This window comes from Gymnoscopelus microlampas, assembly GCF_963454915.1.
Source record: "Gymnoscopelus microlampas genome assembly, chromosome: 4".
In the NCBI taxonomy this organism is placed as follows: domain Eukaryota; kingdom Metazoa; phylum Chordata; class Actinopteri; order Myctophiformes; family Myctophidae; genus Gymnoscopelus; species Gymnoscopelus microlampas.
In genome coordinates, this window is record NC_139941.1 from 39,445,077 (window position 1) to 39,467,120 (window position 22,044).

At 39.0% G+C, this 22,044-nt stretch overlaps 1 protein-coding gene across 5 annotated transcripts in view; it reads left to right on the forward strand.

The window, feature by feature from the left end:
* The first annotated feature begins 20,440 nt into the window (after positions 1-20,440).
* pbx3b (pre-B-cell leukemia homeobox 3b) overlaps positions 20,441-22,044 on the forward strand; it is a 104,705-nt gene continuing 103,101 nt past the window's right edge. For all 5 annotated transcript variants that reach the window (XM_084055262.1, XM_084055258.1, XM_084055260.1 and 2 more), the window contains exon 1: positions 20,441-21,474. In XM_084055262.1, coding sequence (XP_083911388.1) covers positions 21,221-21,474 — 254 coding nt within the window. In that variant the 5' untranslated portion in view covers positions 20,441-21,220. The remainder of the gene's footprint in view (positions 21,475-22,044) is intronic.

Here is a 22,044-nt window from a genome sequence, read left to right on the forward strand (position 1 = left end):
AGCAAAAAGTATTACTTAGAATGAACGTCACTTTTGAGAGATTGAGAGGATCTCTCACTGAGCAACAAACCTCCTTATACAGTAGAACGTGTACCGTTATGTATATGAGAACTGCCTTATATCGTTGCAGTTGGGTGGAAACCTTGTATGTCCAAAACCGTTCCTTAATTATTATTATTATGTTTATTATGTCCGGGCACCAAGTGTCGCGGTGTCGCGGGTTCGAATCCCGATCCCGACGACCGTGGCTGCTTGTCACTCCCCATCTCTCTCTCCCCATTTCCTGTCAGTCTACTGTACTATCAATAAAAGCCAGAAAAAGACCAAAAAAATATCTTATATACTGTACTGCCCTGCCAAGGCAGAGTGCAGTAACTACGAAAACAAAAATCACTGAAAAATGGGTTTAAAAGTGATTCAACTGGTCAGCCAAATGAGATATCGGCATATAAGTGATATTACACTAATTGTACATCTGTTCTTGAGGTAATTGTTTATCCCCCAACATCACAAAGGCTAATTTGACCTTTGGGATACCCAAATAAGTCGGTGTGTCCAAAAACGTAGTTACTGCTCTTGGCAGGGCAGTGTAGTAGGGCATTCATTTACGAAAAAAACATTAAAAAGTTTAAATATGCAGATACAAGGTTTCTGCCAGGCGGCAACGATATGTTATTGTATAATGGTAACTCCAAAATGGGGACAAAGAAGATATTTATTAACAGTAGACAGAAATGTACTTCCTAAACCGCAATAAACTGGCAATCTAATTACAAACCTTTTGTTAAAATAAGCAAAAAAGCGGAGGAAGCCCCTTGAACATCCAACGACACCACACTCTGGTCAGGGTCCAATCCATTTGAGGATAATGAAGCATGCAAGAAATATTCCTATTTAGATAGAGGCTCCATGAGGGGCACAGTATGGCATAATATAAGAGGAAAACAATGTATTCTAGCATGCAGTGAGAATAATCCAAATACACTCCCCTTTATGGAAAGCAATCAAACCTGGCAGTCATGTGTAAAGGTACTTATCTTCCTGGAAAGTATTTCAACATCATATTTTCTTGGGGGGAAATGGAAATAAACACTGACAGCAACTTGTCAGTGTTATATATTCAGAACATCTGATCTCAATAGAGACACTTCCTGACAAAACAGGAAATAATGAATCAATTTTTATATTGAAAGGTCAGTTCTGTGCCACGGAGGGAGAATGGTAAGGCACAGAATTGACTGCAAAGACGTGCTTGACCTGGAACGCATCTGTGTCACTTTTTGATTTGAGCTAAAAAAAGCATTATTTTACACTTTGGCTATTCAAAAATAGCAGATCTACAAGCTCATAGCGCGGCACCGAGTGCCGCGCTACGAGCTTGTAGATCTGCTATTTGTTTGAAATGTGGCATCTTGCATTGCTTGAACAAATGAGACAAAACACATTTCAGAATGTATAAACAAATAGCTTTCATTTGATATTTGTTTTGGGCTATTTCCTATTTTTTTGCCCACGCCATAGTCCCTTTACATAATTTGTAAATTCAATGTTAATACAAAAACACAATAACTACAACAATACTCCATTTGAACCTCTGAATCCCCATTCTGGGTGGAACATGACCCAAAAATAGCAAATCTACAAGCTCACATGTCGCAGCGTGAGCTATTTGAGCTAAACATTTTTAAAGAGATTTGGTGTAGATGTAAAAAGAGGTCCAAGTACAATTGTAACTCCATTTTACTAAGAATAGGAGGTTAATAGAAAAGTGGTTAAGAGAGAGGATTTGGCATGGGGCAAACACACTTTACGAGCTGGTACTGTATATACCTGCAAGTGTGGAATTATCGCTCCACCAGCAAAACGAGTTTACAATCCCGGCAAGTGGTGTTAATCAGATTTTCCCACCAGAGCTGTAGTTCATTGTCATTGCTAATGGAGCTGCCTCTGCAGGTTGTTACTCTTCAGTAAATTAGTGTGAAGTCTTCTCCCAAAAACATTGACTAATACTGCACTTAATCTTGGAAACACTCAAGTCCCATGAAAAATCTCATGTGGAATGACACTGATGCATCGGAACATCGCCCTGCATTGCATTCATCATGTACCTGACAAAATTAATCTTGATAGACCGAAACCAAATTACACCTAAGTTCACACCCATTGCTCACCAGAAAGGACTGAATAAATATTTATTGATGATAATGCGTGACTTCTTCGCAACATGGTAAGAAGATGCTGAAGCTGTATTGATAAGGGAAATAAGGATGAAATAAGAGTTGAACTTCAACCAGAATAAAAGCAATAATTGTGTTGCTATGGGCATTTGGGCAAAAGAATCATGGAAGTTATTGCAAGTGACAAACTGAAGAAGCCCATATTAATGGTATTAAGACAAATGAAAACTCCAACATTGTTTGAATGCAGTGCTTCAGATGATTGAAAGATAAGGATGTTAAAGGCACTACGATTGAGGCACACAATGTCATGACCATTCATATACAGTAAACATATATATATTAATATTTATATACCAAATGCATTATGAACCAGCCTGGAATGTCTTGTACATAATTGTATTAAGTAGTAACAGCTTGCAGACTGTTATGAATTAATAGAAATGCATCCCTGAATCTCACAGTTGTACCACACAAGTGCGTTGCATTAACATTGTAAACTTGCCCACAATAAGAAGTTAGTCACTTTGTTCTGAATATTTTAGCTGTCAACAGCCTAACATTTGAAACAAGGCAATACACATACAGTACATATTTTGAGAATGGCTTTAATAATACTATTTTATGAACCTGACTTTTTTAGTAGCGGGTTTTCATGATCTACAGGTAAAGCAAAGGTTATTTAAAATGTCAACTGGTTTGACTGCTACAGTGTCATCAAATAAGTTTATTAATATTATCTTTTTGAAAATTATGCAAATGTTGTCTTCTTTTTTTGGCAGGAAGCGGGTTCCGTAGTGGGAAAAAAAGCCTCAGTTGTACACATCTTTAGCCCTGCCAACTAAAAACAGACATGCACAACTCATGTTATTTATCTTCCAAATGAACTCATTTTTCACCACTAATTAAAACATGTTGAGACGAAGGGGGGGAACATAGAAGAAGGAAAGCATTTGTTTCAGAACTTGCACAGTCATTCATTCAGAGACGCGTATGTTTGGCTTCTGTTTAAAAGAAACAAAAGTGATGTACGAACACGGAGCGAGTCGTTGTCACTAATAGGTAAAGAGATCCATTTGTTTTTGTTGCTGTGCGATGCTGACACACCTAAATGGATTGACAGGGGCCTTAAAAAAAAAATATCGGGAGGTTTGCCAACCTTTTCAGGCGTCCATGTTTTAAAATAGATCATCGCGTCGCTTCTTTAACCCATTAAGACCGGGGACGCATCTGCATCTCATTTTAAGATTTCTTTGGGCTATTCAAAAATAGCAGATCTACAAGCTCGTAGCGCGGCACCGAGTGCCGCGCTACGAGCTTGTAGATCTGCTATTTTTGAAAAATCTTGAAAAAATATTTTCCAGATTTTTTTTCAAAAAACTGTTGAGATTTAGATTTTTTTAAAGAATCGCCTCAGGTCTTAAAGGGTTAATGTACCATAATCTATTAGGCACACAGCAAACTAACAAGGAATATTTTTAGATGATGGGTTTTATGGCTTTGTGTTGGTGATTAATTGAATAAAAAGATGGCATTTCACAAATCATCCCTTTAATTAGTCTGTGAGCATTGGAGTGACGATGCTGCCTCTGTCATTGAGACAGGGGGGGGTGGGTAGAGGGGGGGGGGGGTACCAGCCAGAGCTCCAGCAGGGGGGCTATACGTGGGGACTGTCGGGGAGGGGGTATACGGGGAGGGAGGGGGTCTATATACTGCAGCCCCAGGCAGCCTTGTGCTAGCACACCCAGGTGCTGGTGTCAGCTGGATTCCTGCTCCAGCTGCTTGCCAAAGATTGATTTAATTATTTCCATTCCCTCTGTCCTCTCTCTCCCCTATTTCCTTAATTCTTTTGTCTTTTTTTAACTTCATTGTCTTTTTGGCGGCTCCTCTCTCTCTCGATATTTAGATTGTGTTTGCTGTAAAATTATAAGATATGTATGTTTTTAAACCTTTAAGACCGGGAAAGCATCTTTTGTGCCATTTTAAGATTTCTTTGGGCTATTCAAAAATAGCAGATATACAAGCTCATATAGCGCGGCACCGAGTGCCGCGCTATGAGCTTGTAGATCTGCTATTTTAGAAAAATCGTGAAAATGTGTGCAAATCTTGGAATATATATTTTTTAAAGCGAACATTTTTATTATATTTAGTTCCAGGGACCCCCAGAAGCAAAGATGTGAGTTACAAATGTCTGCTTTAATATATATATATATATATATATATATATATATATATATATATATATATATATATATTTGCACACATTTTCATGATTAAAAAAAAATAGCAGATATACAAGCTCATAGCGCGGCACTCGGTGCCGCGCTATGAGCTTGTATATCTGCTATTTTTGAATAGCCAAAGAAATCTAAAATGACACAGATGCGTTCCCGGATTGAGTGGGTTAAACATTTTCACAAGATTATACCTAAAGAGACATTTAGTAAAAAAACACAGTCTAGTAGCCGTTGTAATTAGATGCTTCATAATATGTTTCCCCAAAAAAGCTAGGCTATTAACATTAAGATTTGTATCAGCATTTCTTCTTCCATTAATTCAAAAATCCACCGTGACAATTGTTAAGATTGAAGAATGACATTTTTCAACGACCAAAAAAAAAAAATCCGACACACATCCACCACTATCGCCCCTAATCTACTTCCTTTCATTTTTGGTTCATTTTCAGACATAATGAGACAGATTCGTTTTATAATTACAGATGTACTCCATTGTTACAGTTCATAAGTGCTGAAGGAGAATCCGGCTTCACTCCACTTCCTCGAGGTCGTAGGACTTGTTATCAATTCTCAATGATTGAAATTACCAAAGTTCTTTTTCTCTTATCTGATCTTTTAACCCATTAAGACCGGGAACGCATCCGTGTGTCATTTTTATAGATTTCTTTGGGGCTATTGAAAAAATAGCAGATATACAAGCTCATAGCGCGGCACCGAGTGCCGCGCTATGAGCTTGCAGATCTGCTATTTTTTGAAGAATCGTGAATATTTGTGCAAATCTTTTGAGTATGTATATATTTTTAAAGCAAACATTTGTAACTTAAATCTTTGCTTCTACAAATGTCTTCTAAATCGTACATTTTTTTGAAAAACGTATGTTTCTATATCAGTGGTGCTCAAACTTTTTCATTTCAAGGACCCCCAAAATGATATGTATTTGGCCACGGACCCCCATCTCAAAATATGTTGTTCCAAGGACCCCCCCATGAAGCAAAGATTTGAGTTACAAAAGTTCCCTTAAAAATATATATATATATATTCAAATATTCGCACAAATGTTGAAGATCTTTCAAAAATAGCAGATCTACAAGCTCGTAGCGCGGCACTCGGTGCCGCGCTACGAGCTTGTATATCTGCTATTTTTGAATAGCCAAAGTATAAAATAATGCTCAAAGTGGCTATACACAGATGCGTTCCCGGTCTTAACGGGTTAAAGGGCAATGAGAAAACCCATCTTTTCACCGAGACCCATCCTCAATCACTGTTAATGTTAACTTCATGTACACATAAGAGGGCCTGATAAAGAATCATTAGTCTCGTTAATGGAATCACAGGTCCAATCCCCCCCATCCTTTCCTATTGAAAAGCGCTCTTCATTTCAAAGTTGTTCTGCTTTATTAAAGCTCATTACCATTTCTCTTTTAATAAGCGCTCTTTAAAGTCATTACCTGCAGAGGAGTTAAAGGCTCAGCTATTAAAAGGTTACTTTAATGTGAGTAATGGCCTCCCGATATACTCAAGTTAATTACTATTGGAAACTGGTTCTAGTTTAATTTAATACTTAAACCATAATGAAAGATATGCCTATGAGTATAGAATGGAATGACAAAAAAAATATTCACAATCAACAGAACTATTGTCTCTCTCTCTCTCTCTCTCTCTCTCTCTCTCTCTCTCTCTCTCTCTCTCTCTCTCTCTCTCTCTCTCTCTCTCTCTCTCTCTCTCTCTCTCTCTCTCTCTCTCTCTCTCTCTCTCTCTCTCTCTCTCTCTCTCTCTCTCTCCACACAGATGATACGTCGTTCCTATACACCTGAAGATACTTCCTTTCCAGTGGATGGTAATGCACACTTGTCATTAAAACAAATGAGGTATTTTATAACTGACCTAAACCTATGAGCACCATGAGGTGGAAAGTATCTAAGTACAGGTACTCAAGTACTGTACTTAAGTTTAAAAAAAATGTATTTTTTTTACTTTAGTGGAGTATTTCCAATTTTCATTACACTTCTACTCCACTACATCTCAGAGGCAAATATTGCACTTTTTACTCGCACTACAATTATTGGAAAATTTGAGTTACTAGTTACTTTGTAGATTTTGCGACGCATTGTGAGCTTGTAGATCTGCTATGAGAGTATACAGTGCCAAGTAAAGGGTGACACATGTGTGGATTTTCACTCCCGTCCCATCCCACTCCCACAGAATAAATCCTATCCCATCCCACTCCTGGTAGAAGAACTCCCGCTCTTATTTCTACTCTAGTCCTATCCCACTCCGTTTTCTTCTCTCTCTCTCTCTCTCTCTCTCTCTCTCTCTCTCTCTCTCTGTGTGTGTGTGGGGCTAGTCTTTAGGCAATGCAATGAATTTGATTTGAAGTTTTTCCCTTTTTAGATTAAGAGCGTACATTGACAAAGAATTGACACTAGCTCACTGCAAATCCACCGTTTTGGCCTGAAGGAGACTAATGTGATTGTCTGTCCCGGTTCTGTCTGTACAGCCAAAATGAAAAAAGTATACTATCATTCCACTCTTTTCCTTCAATACTCTTTGCTACGAGCAACCAGATCAGCCAGGGACAATAACACAAAACAATCCTTTTATTCATATCAGAACTGCATGTGGTGTTGTGATTGTAATATTGTCCTTCCGGCGGACCATAGCCACTTCACTCTGACTCAGACATAACCATAAACAAACCCGATATGCCCATATAAGGCATATACATATATATATATATATATATATATATATATATATATATATATATATATATATATATATATAGGCATATATGGAGATTCGTTGTCCAGAGCCACAGATCCGACCGCTGTGCACATACTGTATTATGGTCATGTGCATATATGGGACCAACCAGTGGTGTAAAGTAACTAAGTACATTTACTTAAGTGCTGTACTTAAGTACACTTTTGAGGATTTTTGAGCGGTGCAACCGCTCCTATAAGAGGGTTTAGGACCCATCCGTGGTGAAAGTTTTTCTTTCCGTTGTGAAAATGTGTCTTTCGCTGTGACGCCATGCTGTGGAAAACACGCCCATAGGCTAAGCTTGGCAGGACGTGCTGTGATTGGCTAGCGAGACACATGATGAAATTTACTTCAAACTTCGCAGACGCGCAGTGATTGGCTAGCGAGACGCATGATGAATGTAAAAAATGTAAGCACGTCACTTCACAGGACGTGCTGTGATTGGCTACCGAGATGCATGATGAAATTAATAACTCATAAATAGTACCGCTCACTTCACACTGGGTGTGATTATTTACTTTACTGGAGTATTTGGGCCCATGTATATGGGACCAACCGACTTCATACTCGGCTCGCACATCGGCTAGGACTCGCGGGAGTGCCAGTGGTGGAAAAAGTACTCAAATGTTTAACTTAAGTAAAAGTATCAAAACTGTTATATAGAAGTACTCCGTTACAAGTAAAAGTCCTGAATTCATAATTTACTTGAGTAAAAGTACAAAAGTATTGGTATCAAAATGGACTTGGAAATGGAAAGTACCAAAAGTAAAAGTACTAAAATGTTTGAAAATAGCAGATCTACAAGCTCACAACGTGTCGCATCGCAACGCATTGTGAGCTTGTAATGGCAGAAACATTTCGTGTTGTTCTTGCATGAATTGAATGCTAATTCCTTACCTTACAATGACCCAATGACCACTTATAGTGACTTATAAGTTATAATCACACTATAATACATACTAACAGTGACCAAAAGAAGAAGTCTGTGAGACTAATTATGATGTATTTATGAAAACTGACCTTATAAGTAATTATAAAAGGTTTTATAGCACATTTTTACACATGCAGTACACTAGGGAATAAAAGGATGGCAAATGGCATCTTGCTTGAACTCAAAATGCATGGAATCAAATTCAGCTTATTTGTGAAGTTAAGGTCAGTGAGATGCCTTCAGCATAAAACAACAACTTTTGAAGCATGTTGACTGTACATAGAGTACATAGACTTCATGGCACCATTTAAATCATGTATTTTGTTCAATTCTTTATGTATTTATTTATTAAGTTTATTTTTTTACTCAACTTCGAAATTGTGCTGTAAGACCATGTGTACAGTTATACAGTCTTCCTATACTAACATCAATGATAAAAAGGTAACACCCTCCGCGCCACCTTTTTCTTCCCAAACTTGTATCACTCAACATTTCCCGTATAAATAATGTCATAGAGAAACTAAAAGTCTTGTACTATAACCAACAACTAAAAATGAGTATGTTTTGAGCTGTTTTATGTGACCGGTTCTCACCACGGCATGACAATTCTTTCAAGTGTCCTGCATGGAGAGCTCAAAGACAGGAAAATATGAAACAAAATGAAAGCAAAAAAACAAGATCAGATGCATGTCATCAGTCAAGCAGGTCTGTGCAATCAAGTGCATTATGATACAACCTAAACACAAAAATACCTTATTTTTAGCTTCTATCAACAGAGTCGTACTAGGACTCTTTGTGTCAGCTTACTTCAAGCGACTTTAGGTGAATACATATGTCAGTATAGTCATCGTGACTTGTTTTTCCTCATTAGGGAGGCCTTAATGTGAAGTGTGCATAACATTTATTTATTTCTACATTTAAGTACGCCAAGATATGCAACCCACCACTACTACAGCCAATTTTCCAACTGAGATATTTGATCTTAAAAAAAAAGCTCAATGTTCAATGAAAAGCCTCATATTCTTGATCAAGACACACAATGACTACAATACGTCTTTTCATCACTGCTGCTCTTTGCTGGGTAGTCGGCTGTCCATCGTCGTCTCTGACAGTGCTGTATCTGTTTGGCTGGCAGCGGGGTGACCCTTGAGTTTCAAAGACTACATTGAAGTTCTGCAAACAATCTGTCAGCCAAGGAGACCAAGGACTGTATAACTGTCCATCCTCAACGTCTCAACAAACCTTTCTTATGAATACATAGAGGGCTGTTGTTGACGTGATGTAAAATGGCTTTTGTCATCATTTCAGCAACACCGCCGCCACTCCCCACAGTCTTTGTCATTGTTTTTAATACATTTTGGTGTGTGGAAGTGATTATTAAGATGGGTCATTTGCATGGGCGATATTTAAGCAGCCACCGTCGGCATCGAGAGGTCGATGGGATTAATGAAAGTGGTCACATAGACAAACCACGAGTCTTACTTGGCCTCCAGTAAGGAGTCACACAACCTTAAGAGAGAGGAGGACATATTGTCATAAAATGCTAATGCAGCACCATTTTCTTTTAGCGCACATTAATTCCGAACACAATTAGGATACATATTTCAACGTCTGGAAAAACACAAATGGAGCTTTAGAATGATGCGCTCATCTCATTACCTTAACCCATTAATACCTGGAACGCATCTGTGTCACTTTAGATATCTTTGGCTATTCAAAAATAGCAGATATACAAGCTCATAGCGCGGCACCGAGTGCCGCGCTATGAGCTTGTAGATCTGCTATTTTTGAAAAATCGTGAAAATTATTTTTTTATATTTTTTTCCAAATATTTTTTGAAAATGTTTAGAAGCGGCCTCAGGTCTTAATGGGTTAAACATTAAGGACATCTCCGCTTCACACCGCAATCAGGACTACGGTGCAATTTGTTAAGCAGTGATATCATCACGTATGTAATTATTTTCCCCATTCAATGATATTCGAAATGAGGGAAACTATGCTGATTTGAAAGCTTTCCAGCGTGTCAGCAGCTTAAAATACAGTAATTACTGTATCTGTGTGTCAGTCTCCAGGGGGTGGAGGTGGGGGGGGGGGGGGGGTAGTGTAGGTTAGTGGGCATGAGAAAGGAGAGAGGAGAAACATTACGGTTGTCTCTTAATAGCAGAGGAGGTCAAGGGGCATTTAATTGGCAGCAATGTCTATATAGCAGCAACACCTGCTTTCTGTTCAGATTATTTAATTTGTCAAACATACTATTTCTGTCAGAGATCAGTCCTTCACTTATTTCTCTCTCTCTCTCTCTCTCTCTCTCTCTCTCTCTCTCTCTCTCTCAATGTTGGATATGGAAGGGTCCCCAATGTCGAGTGCAAAGCTCTTCACAAAGTGTAATGTTCAAAGCTCTTAAGGTTAATGCTACTCAGCAGCCTTTACCCCTGGCCTTTTGTGCAGATCACAGCAATTAGGGTTTTAACTGGTGAATTAGCACTGTCTGAGATGAAGAGGTCAGCTTTTATCATCTGACCTTGTACCTTCCACCAAGAAGGCAGCATAAAGGTCAAAAGTGCCACAGCGCATGATTGGGATCATAATGGTTTGTGAGCAGTGGGAAATTTTTGATGTGGGCCCTCTGTATTTGGACCACCACATACAGTAGGTGCAAGTGTGTACATTATGATGATATTATATTATATCACAAGCATAAAACATGCTATAAGCTTGCACGGGGCTGCTGATGTTATTGCACTGACAATGCGATGCTCTGCGACACGTCGTTTAGTGTGTGTTCAGGTTCCACATTGGCCCAGGTTATTGTGTGGGTGAAATAGCTTCTCTACTGTAACTCGCTCTCTCTCTCCCTCTCTCTTTCTCTCTCTCGCTGAGCGTGCTCTTGTCTGACATCACATACAACCTCCCCTCCTACTCCTTACACTCCCACACTTATTAGCCCGTGGACCCCCACTTGAAAAGATATGCCAGGGACCCCCATAAGAGAAGATTTTTACGGCTCTAGCAGTGATTTCCAACAATTTTAATTTCAAGGACCCCCAGTTTGACATGCATTAGGCTTCAGGAATGCAATTACTTTACTTAAAGCACCCAATGACCACCAACAGTATAGTGACGTATAATGCATTATAACAGTGATTATAATACATTATAACTTATAATTATTATAATGTACAACTATGGCAATTATAAAACACTAATGATACTTGCAAAAACTCATTAGTCATTATAAAATGGTTTATAATGTGTTGTATGAGTATTGTTATAAAGCATTATGATTATTTATGAGTTCTTATAACTCTAATTATACAGTGTTATAAACAGATTATAATTCCTTATAAGTATGTTCATGATGCATTATATACATGGAGGATGCAGTGCAAGTGTGACTGAACGGGTTGTCACACACTGAAAATAGCCGATTTATTGATTTGCGACGTGTTGCCGGTATGTAGATCTGCTAGTTTTTGTATGCGACAACAGCGCACAACTAAGTATGAATCCATCTGTAAGATGAATGAATTACTGAATGGTTTATTTTCTGTCTTTGTTTACAACAAATCAAAACAGACTAGTGTGGACTTACAACAGGAAAACCAGGCCCGGACCGTCGCTTGGCAGTCCGGGCACCTAGGCTCTAAAGTAGCCTGACAGTGCATCGTGGGTTCGAGTCCCGATCCCGACGATCTTTACTGTATGTCTCTCCCCATCTCTCTCTCCCTGTTTCCTGTCTATCCCCACTATACACTATAAATAAAGGCAGAAAAGTCCAAACATCATAAATCATAAATCATCATCATCATCATAAATGTACATATCCAACCAACTCACATATAAAATCCAAATTCAATAATGTGTTATGATCATTGATGTTAAATATTAATTAAAGAAAAAACTGCCTTCTTATACTAAATATAGTTGTGGGTGGGAGTGAGGGTCCTTGTGGATTGTTCAAAAAATAATGCCAGTGGTCCAGAGCTCAAAAAAAGATTGAGCAGCGGCAGATCCGTACAGCATGTTCACAAAGGAACAAAGTCATCACTATCTATAACAAGCCGTTGCATTATGCTGATGAATGGAGTGCTCTGCCAGATTACTTGATTTGATAAGCAGTACAACCCATCGGTAACATAATACATCACAAATTGTTTTGTCAACAATTTATGATACCATTTATCAAATGACCATCGCAGTGGGCTGAATTATGGTGTCATGGCTGGCATAATGTCAATATTCAAGTTGAGCTAAGGGCAGCCCGGCTACGGTGATTTAGACACACTAACGCCGTGACCTCCTTGCACATTTTAGATTCATTAAACCATTCAATCCGGGAACGCATCTGTGTGTCATTTTAAGGTTTCTTTGGCTATTCTTTGGCTATAGCAGATCTACAAGCTCATGGCGCGGCACCGAGTGCCGCGCCATGAGCTTGTAGATCTGCTATTTTTTTTAAAAAGTGGTGAAAATGTGTGCAAATCTTTGAATATATACATTTGTAAAATATTTTGTTCCAGGGATCCAAAGAAGCAAAGATTTGAGTTACAAATGTTCGCTTGAAAATATATATATATTCAAAGATTTGCACCCATTTTCACGATTTTTCAGAAGAATTGTAGATCTACAAGTTTACCGAGTACCGCGCTATGAGCTTGTATATCTGCTATTTTTGAATAACCAAAGAAATCTAAAATTGACACAGTCAGATGTTTTCCCGCTCTAAATGGGTTAACTGACAAATTCTGTGTATCTTTAAGTTTATGTTAAAAAGTCATCCTCTTTACATTTAAGACTAAACATATGGAGGAGATACAGTATAAGTGAGAAAAGACTCTAAAAGTGAAAAACGTGTTTTTATTTCACCGGCACAAACAAATTAACGTCTCAAGTTTGAATATATTAGTTAATGCGTAGCAGACATGCTGTAGCTTATGTTTGCATCAGCAGAAATTGAGGTGGGATAAAAAACAGGTTGTTTTTCCGTAACCGATGCAGCATACTTGCTAGAGAAACTGAAAGATTAGTTACACACAAGGATTTAGAATTCAGCATGTCCCGTGTACATAAATAAACGTATGCGTAAATATTTATGTAATGAATGGCAAGTGAATTCCCCTCAAATGAAAGTCGCGGGGAGAAAGTGAGGCAGTAAACATCTTGTTTTATTCTACTCATAGGAATCAATTTGGCTTATAGCCTGAGTGACAATTAAAATGTAAAGCCTTAAAATGGCTGCTGGAGAGTCAAACCTTGACCGGGGTATTGGACAGGGATATATGGCCCGTGTCCAAGCTGCCACCGCCGGCCAATCTTAAAGGTTACTGCAACCACTACATGTACCCACATTAACCCATTCAGACCGGGAACGCATCTGTGTCATTTTTAGATTTCTTTGGGCTATTTTTAGATTTCTTTGGGGTATCATATGAGCTTGTAGATCTGCTATTTTTTGAAAAAAAGTGAAAATGAGTGCAAATCTTTAAATATATATTTAAAGCAAACATTTTTTACTCAAATTTTTGCTTCTTGGGATTCTACAAAATGTCTTCTAAATTCCAACAGTTTTTTAAAGACACTTTTGATGCTATAATCAGTGGTTCTCAAACTTCTTCATGTCAAGGACCCCCAAAACGATATGTATTTGGCCGCGGACCCCCATCTCAAAATGTTGTTCCAGGGACCCCCCAGAAACAAATATTTGAGTTAGAAATGTTCGCTATAAAAAAAATATATATCAAAGATTTGCACACATTTTCACGATTTTTCAAAAATAGCAGATATACAAGCTCATAGCGCGGCACTCGGTGCCGCGCTATGAGCTTGTATATCTGATATTTTTGGATAGCTCAAAGAAATCTAAAAATGTTCCCGGTCTCAATAGGTTAACAGGACTCTCCCCTCCTCGGGTTTATGGCCTGTGTAATAATTTTAAGCAAAGAGAGCATTGCATTCAGCGGAGACAGTGTAACGGTGCAGAGCTGAGGGAGGGCAAGTATGGCGTGATTGATCACGTGGAGCAGTATAGCTGTGTACCTCTCACCTTTCCCTCGTGCTTACTGCCTGGCCCTGATCTCTTACATCTGTCCTGACTTCCAAAAATGAACAGTCTCTCCGGGGATGCGCCGTGTCTCGCCGTTAAAATTGCAATAAAATCGTATATCTGATGCCTGGAGAGAACGTATTGTATGTACTGTATAAGCACTGGACTTCAAATCTATGTTATCAATATCTCTGTTCTGTTTGATTGTTCATTCACGAATAATTACTGGCATTCATCAAATGTATGTCATTGACTCATTGACATATTATATAAGTTCCAAAAAATATCCTTAAAATATCCTTTTCAATGTTGACAATTCATCATTTATTTACACAACAACAACAACAAACTAGACTGAGGGTTGAAACAAATGGAATTGCCTACCCACAACTCCAGGGTGATTCGCAAATTTCTAAACGACCTAATGATCTAATCAGTGCACGACTTGAGACATCTTTTTTTAGACACACCAGTCTACTCTTCTAGATCATATAAAAAAGTCTTTAAACTCCCTGACAGAAATTACTGCTATCCAGCAACGAGTGTGTTAGTAGCATAAATATCCACACACTAATTGTGCATTTAACATTCTTAATGGCGTGTTAGTTTACCTCCTACACTAACACTACCCTTGAAATGACTTAATAACCATAGAGGGAGTCAACAACACGGCTGATGCAATATTTCCTACATAGTTAGCCACCTTTAAAGCACGGCATGTGCGATACAGCACAACAGGGCCTGAACTTTTCAACTTGTTCTATATTGAATTCTGACACATATCGGAATGCTTTTTAACCCATTAAGACCTGGAACTGTGGCATTTTTAGATTTGAGCTAAAAAGCATTATTTTACACTTTAGGCTATTCAAAAATAGCAGATATACAAGCTCATAGCGCGGCACTGAGCTTGTATATCTGCTATTTTTGAAAAATCGTGAAAATGTGTGCAAATCTTTGAATATATATATTTTTAAAGCGAACATTTTTAACTCAAATCGTTGCTTCTTGGGGGTCCCTGGAACAACATATTTTGATGGGGGTTCGCGACCAAATACATATCATTTTGGGGGTCCTTGACATGAAAAAGATTGAGCACCACTGATATAGAAACATACGTTTTTCAGAAAACTGTTGAGATTTAGGAGACATGTAGAATCGGCTTCAGGTCTCAATGGGTTAAAAGCCGCAATTTATAACATTTTTTCCTCATAACACCCAAGGAAACTAGAAACAGATGCAACAAATCTTCAGACTATACCTCTCTCTCTCTCTCTGCTTGGGCTTAGTGCAACACTAATGAAGATGAACTGCGTTGCATACCGGGGACAAATACCAGGAAATAAATAAGAATAAAGTATCCAAACCAAATGAAAGACTTTTCATAATTGGTTTATAGTAATATCTCTGGCACCGTCTGCCCGGTCATTTCCTCCATGCAGTCTCCCTGAGCAACCGGGGGATCAAACAGGCGTCTCTCTCAGACCTGGAGGTATACCTTTGCTGTCCCCCGTACCACCATGTGACAAAGATTTGGGTTGCCAGATCTGCTTATTATAATTTCCCTGCAAGATTTCATCTGAAAATAGCCGATCTCCAAGCTCACAACGCGTCGCATCGCGACGCGTTGTGAGCTTGTAGATCTGCTATTTTCAAATAGCTGATGTATATGTTAAAGTGCTCATGTGGACTCATAGTCGCTTCTTTTGGGCTGGTTTTCCTAGACCCTGGTTGCTTGTTTCTCTCACAGAATCTGGCAACACTTGCATGGCCGGTAACCTTTGGACACCTGATGCGGGATTTATACTCGGTTTCCCCCCGAAAATAGCAGATCTACAAGCTGCCCTGCTAATTTTCGGCGTGCGACACCGGGCACACAACTAAAGTATAAATCCGACTTTAAAGGAAGTCATGGCTCATTCTCTGGTGTAAAATGAGCAGTAATTTCACCAATCCTTTAATGAATTGTGACCCCTTTGTGGACAACAGAATTGTGAAATCATACACCCATAACTTCTCACTTAATCTGTATTACTCTCATCACAACAGAGCAAGCCACTCTATCAGTAAATGCTAATCTCCTAATTAACAAGCTAATTAGGCAATTACAGCTTTGCAGAAGGATGCCTAAATGAAATATGACAACACAGTCACTTTCTATGGCACCTGTGGGTCTTTTCAGACGTCACAATGAGAGGCATGATGACAAAGTGTTGTCTCTCTACACTCAGTACAGTAGAGGTATTTATGCTCACACATATTGCATGGTTCATTTATAATGGAATATAATCTCGTTTAACCTGATGTACACATGTTGAAACAATTTGTCAAGTATCGGATCATGTTTTCAAAACTGATATGCTTTTTTTCTTTAATGTAACTGGCCTGTAAAAATATTTATATTGCATCAACGTGCCTTAACCCATTAAGACCTGAGGCCGATTCTACAAAATGTCTTCTAAATCCTAACAGTTTTTTTTTCTTTTCTCGAAAAAAAAACTATGTTTCTATAGCAGTGGTTCTCAAACTTTTTCATGTCAAGGACCCCCAAAATTATTTGTTTTTGGCCACGGACCCCAATCTCAAAATATGTTGTTTCCAGGGACCCCCAGAAGCAAAGATTTGAGTTACAAATGTTTGCTTTAAAAAGTATATATATTCAAAGATTTGCACACATTTTCACGATTTTTCAAAAATAGCAGATCTACAAGCTCGTAGCGCGGCACTCGGTGCCGCGCTACGAGCTTGTATATCTGCTATTTTTGAATAGCCAAAGAAATCTGATGCGTTCCCGGTCTTAATGTGTTAAAGAGAGAGAGAGAGAGAGAGAGAGAGAACACATCTTTTTAACAGTGGATACAGCATACCCCTTGGTTATGTAAACACGGTGTTGCGAGCAAGTAGTGCCACACAGCGTCTTATACTGTAAGAGGCTGTCACCATACGGAAATGAATTATGTTGACATATGGCTGAAAACAATAGTGAATAGTCCTGCTCTGCAATGCAATGAAGAATCATGCACTGCAACAGAGGAGAAGAGCTGGAGCTGTACCTTTGAGCCCTTCTTGACAGGTATGTAGTGTGACTTGACAGCTCAGTATTCCAATGATAAATGCAGTAGTCCTGGGACTCCCATTCACTAAACTCAAGAGTGTGTCGCGCCTGTACTTCAAGGTCAAGTGAATGAGTGGGGAACCACACAGCTTGCCTAAAGAGATTGTTTTTTTGGGGGGGGGATTTTTTTTTTTTTTTTTTTTTACATCTTTGAATTTTGTACTGCCCAAATTTTCTAACCTAGGGTACACCTATTGTAGCCGTTGTTTCGTTTTGTAATGGTTTTCTAACCAACTTAATCCATACTTTGTCGTACAGCAAAGACAAAGAGAAAAATACTTTTGAAAATTAGCTATTAAATTATTAAATCGTGATATTATCGATCATAAATATCAAATATATCAGACAGTCTACATTACCCAAAAGGAACTGCATGTATTTGATTCAGTCTGACCAGGGGATTAACCTAATAAGACCTGGAACGCATCTGTGTCAGTTTATATTTCTTTGGCTATTCAAAAATAGCAGATATACAAGCTCATAGCGCGGCATCGAGTGCCGCGCTATGAGCTTGTAGATCTGCTATTTTTGAAAAATCTTGAACATTTTTTTAAAGAATCGGCTCAGGTCTTACTTAATGGGTTAAACATATTCCCACTGGCAATACAAATGAATAACCAGAAGGGGGATATCAAAAGCAGAGGCATGTCGATCCCCCACCCCACTTCCCCCCAAGTAAATCAAACCCTGGTTGTTTGACACCGGGATTCTAAAACAGTATTTTAAAACTCAGGCCATCACAGAGAACAGCTGATGCAGTATATATAGTTCAACTCTGTTGTTGTGCTCTGTAGAAAATTAAATAGGTTGTTTATTCTTCATGTTTCGTAGGACCCATTGGAGACACCGTCACAGATCCCTCAAGGTCCTCTCAGATCCAGGAGTTCTCATGCACAAATGTCAAGGTACTATGTGTACAGTATTCACATAAAATGTTTGTTTTGCGTTGTTTTTGTTGTTTCTGTTGTCCTGTCTGTTGACCGGCACTTCCTGGCAGAATTACATGTTATGCTCATGTGTTTCTGTTCTGGAGTGAAGATACAGTATTTAAGGTGAAATGAGTACAGTACATTCAGAGAGAGAGAGAGAGAGAGAGAGAGAGAGAGAGAGAGAGAGAGAGAGAGAGAGAGAGAGAGAGAGAGAGAGAGAGAGAGAGAGAGAGAGAGAGAGAGAGAGAGAGAGAGAGAGAGAGAGAGAGAGAGAGAGAGAGAGAGAGAGAGAGAGAGAGAGAGAGAGAGAGAGAGAGAGAGAGAGGAAGAGAGAGAGAGAGAGACACAGGGAGAGGAAGAGAGAGAGACACACACAGGGAAAGGAAGAGAGAGAGCCACATGGGGGGGGGGGAGAGAGGAGGAGGAGGAGGGGGGGGATTTAATTCACAACCTTGAAAGTAAAATAAAAATATTGCATGACATGGCTTTTTTTGTAAGACCCCAAAGACAGAGAAGTTTTGAGACTTTTTTACATGAATGAATTGCTCACTTCCATAGAGAGAGAGACATCATATTATATCTAACAATAGATCACATTACTCTCCCTAGTGTTTGTTTGTGTATTTTTTCTTTTTTTATGTTTCCATACAGATTTATTTTCTCACACTCAGCAATATGCTGTACGGCAGGTCAAAAAAACTCCAAAAAACAGGGAGTTGTAGGTTTTGGTGAGATCATGTTCATAAATATTGATTTTGGTGATCAAGAATTATACACTGTGACAATATAGCGGTATAATACCACTATTGTCTATACTCTGTACCTCTTTAAGTCTGTTCTGGCCATGATGGTGGCCATATGCAGCATTTATCTATATAGTCATCCACAACCACCAGCCCAAATTAAACCACAACCTATGCTGCTGAAACTTCAGAATGAATACCATCAATTATTTAAGGGGGTAAAGCTGAACTGGAGACGCATACATGTTTCAAGTGGATTAAATAGTGGGGGAACTGGCTGAAATGCATGAAATGAAGTGGAAAGTGTGTAAAATATCAGCTTCCTAAACATTGGCGGTTATAAAATGTTGTTAAAATGGAAGTGAACCCCATCATGTATTTTTGTTTTCTCAGTCAATGGTCTAAAAAAACACTGTTTCTCAATGTCGGGGTCCAGGGACCACCAGGGGTCCAAATGGACCCTTACAGGGTCTGTATCTCTACAAATGTACAAATATGTACTCTCTCAGACTTTAATAAACACTGATAATTTACAGTGTGGATATTACAGGGATATATATAAAAAAGAAATGATAAGAAAAATGCATCAAATGGTGGTGCTGTGGCCTAATCCATATCAAACTGGGGGGTCCTCAAAATGGCAAAGAAAAAAAAAGAAAAGCTTGAGAATCACTGGTCTAGCATACATGCGTATATATATATAGAAGTGCATTTGTAGTCTTGCTTCCAGCTCAACAACTTGTCTGCTACCATAGCAACTGCGGAGGAGCACAGAGGCAGCAGCGCCGCCTCGCCTAGTGCAATGCATGTGTCACTCGTGGCAACGGCCAATCAGAAGTTCCCATCCCTTTGTACCAGCAGTGGCTGAAGTAGATGGAGGGGATGGAGTGGGTGGGCCCTCGGCATCATGCATCTGACACTTAATAGGACGCGGCGGTCGTCAGTCCAAGTCATACTTGTCGGTGATTGGTCGAGGAGCTTTACTTGCAATAATATAAACATGTCTTCGGCTCTCCCCCTGCCTCTGAACCAAGGCATATAGAAAGGGACTATACTAGTTCTACATCAAACTGTTTCAAAAACTCTAGATTATTAGCCTTTTTTTTCTCTCCCCCTCTGTATGGGGTGCCATTGGTAAATGTGCGCAATAGGTTATGCGTTGCAGGTGCGCGTGCAACGCCGTGAGGAAATGAGGATAACCTAAGCAAGAGAGAGAGGGGGATATGCTTTCATCTTTTACAATCACCATCCTTAAAGTACTGCTCTAGCGTTTTGTTTTCAGTGTTCCGGCGGAGAAGTGACAAGAATATAGACCCCTCCTCTGTAAGGGCGGAGCGTGCATTTTCATTTCGATTTTGTATTTTTTTCCCTTTTTTTTTCTCTCTCTCCTCCCTCTCTCCCTGACACGTCTCTGCACTGAGTGAGTGGCATTGGCACACTGTCAATCGCTCACTACCGCTGCCATCAAACAACATAAAACACACACAGGCAGAGGATCGGGCTCATAAATTTCAGCAGGCTAGATATTTTTGCGCATCGCCTTTAATACAACGTGTAGCCTAATTAATTTCTCGCTCTTTCTTTTTTTGCCTATCATTTTTTTTCTCTCCCACTAATGCAATTAACTTTTTCTACATTTCATATTTTTATTTATTTATAGAATTAGCATTGGGACACCTACGTCGCAGATTTATTCTTTTAATATTTTCAGTTTTTTTCGTGGGGAATCATTTATGTACATTTATACAGTTGGCAACATTTAATGCTTGCCTATAAGAGTTTTACTATATTTTTCTTCTTATTTGTTTTACCACATTTTCACGTTGGATATTTTGTTGCCCCTGCGCGGTTTTTACGATGAGGATTTGAACCTTTTTTAAAGAGGAAAATGCGCGAGGATCAATCCTAAAGACAAGAAGAGCCGCTATAATAAATGAGAGATCACCAAAGGAGCGTTTCTATTCACCACGCGTCAAGTCAAACTGAAAGACAAATTGAGGCATGAGGAGGATTCGTGCGGGTTACGATGGACAACGGCTGTCAAATCAATTTTGACACAGAAGTTTTGAAGAATTAAAAAGCCTATGTATTTACTATTTTTGGACACAAATAATCCTACGTTTTCGCCACTTTGGACCGTGCGTAAAAGCGAGGACATCATCAGCGAGAACTTGGACACTTTGATGCGATCTATGCTCCGATATTGTTGACCAGAAGAACTGAACGATTTGCTCAGTTATATTAGAGAGTCTACAACGTATGTTGTAGGTTGATTTTGTTATATGAGTTTTTCAATTTGCCTGGCTCAGTGCGCTGACTCTATCGCGGCTACTATGGACGATCAAGCCCGGATCATGCAGTCTATCGGCGGCGTCAGCCTGGCCGGCCACTCGGTACAAGGTGGAGGCATGGGGGCACTGCCGCCTCCGCATGGACACGACGGGACGGACGGGGACGGAAGAAAGCAAGACATCGGTGACATTCTGCATCAGATAATGACCATTACCGATCAGAGTCTGGACGAAGCGCAAGCAAAGTTGGTTCATTTATGTTTTCCTAACTTCCTCCAGCACCATGATGAACCCATCCTTATTGTCTCAGCTGCTAGAACTGCCCATTGATTGATTTGATTGATTGATTGATTGATTGAATACTTTATTAACAGTTCGCAAAGAAAAGCACAGAAAGTCTACAGTGCTATACAAGGTCTGCTATATGCACAATATAGACCAGTGGTTCACAAACTTTTTAGCTATAGAGACCCAAAAGAGAAATTAAGACGTTTGCCCAAGGACCCAAACTAGTGAAAATAGCTGATCGCATCGCGATGCAACGTGTTGTGAGTTTGTAGATCTCAACATTTGGTAGTCGAATTTATGGAATTTCTGAAATGAAATTATTAGAAAAAAAATCTGAATTTATTTTTAATTCATGAAAAATTGATTTTTTTTCTTTTTGGGAAAAAACTATCTTTTGAAATAATGAAAAACAAAATGTGGTAAATGAGAAAAAAAATAAAGTGGATATTTACTCACGACCCATAAAATGGACCCGTGACCCACAAATGGGTCCCGACCCACAGTGATATAGACAATATTGTCTTAAA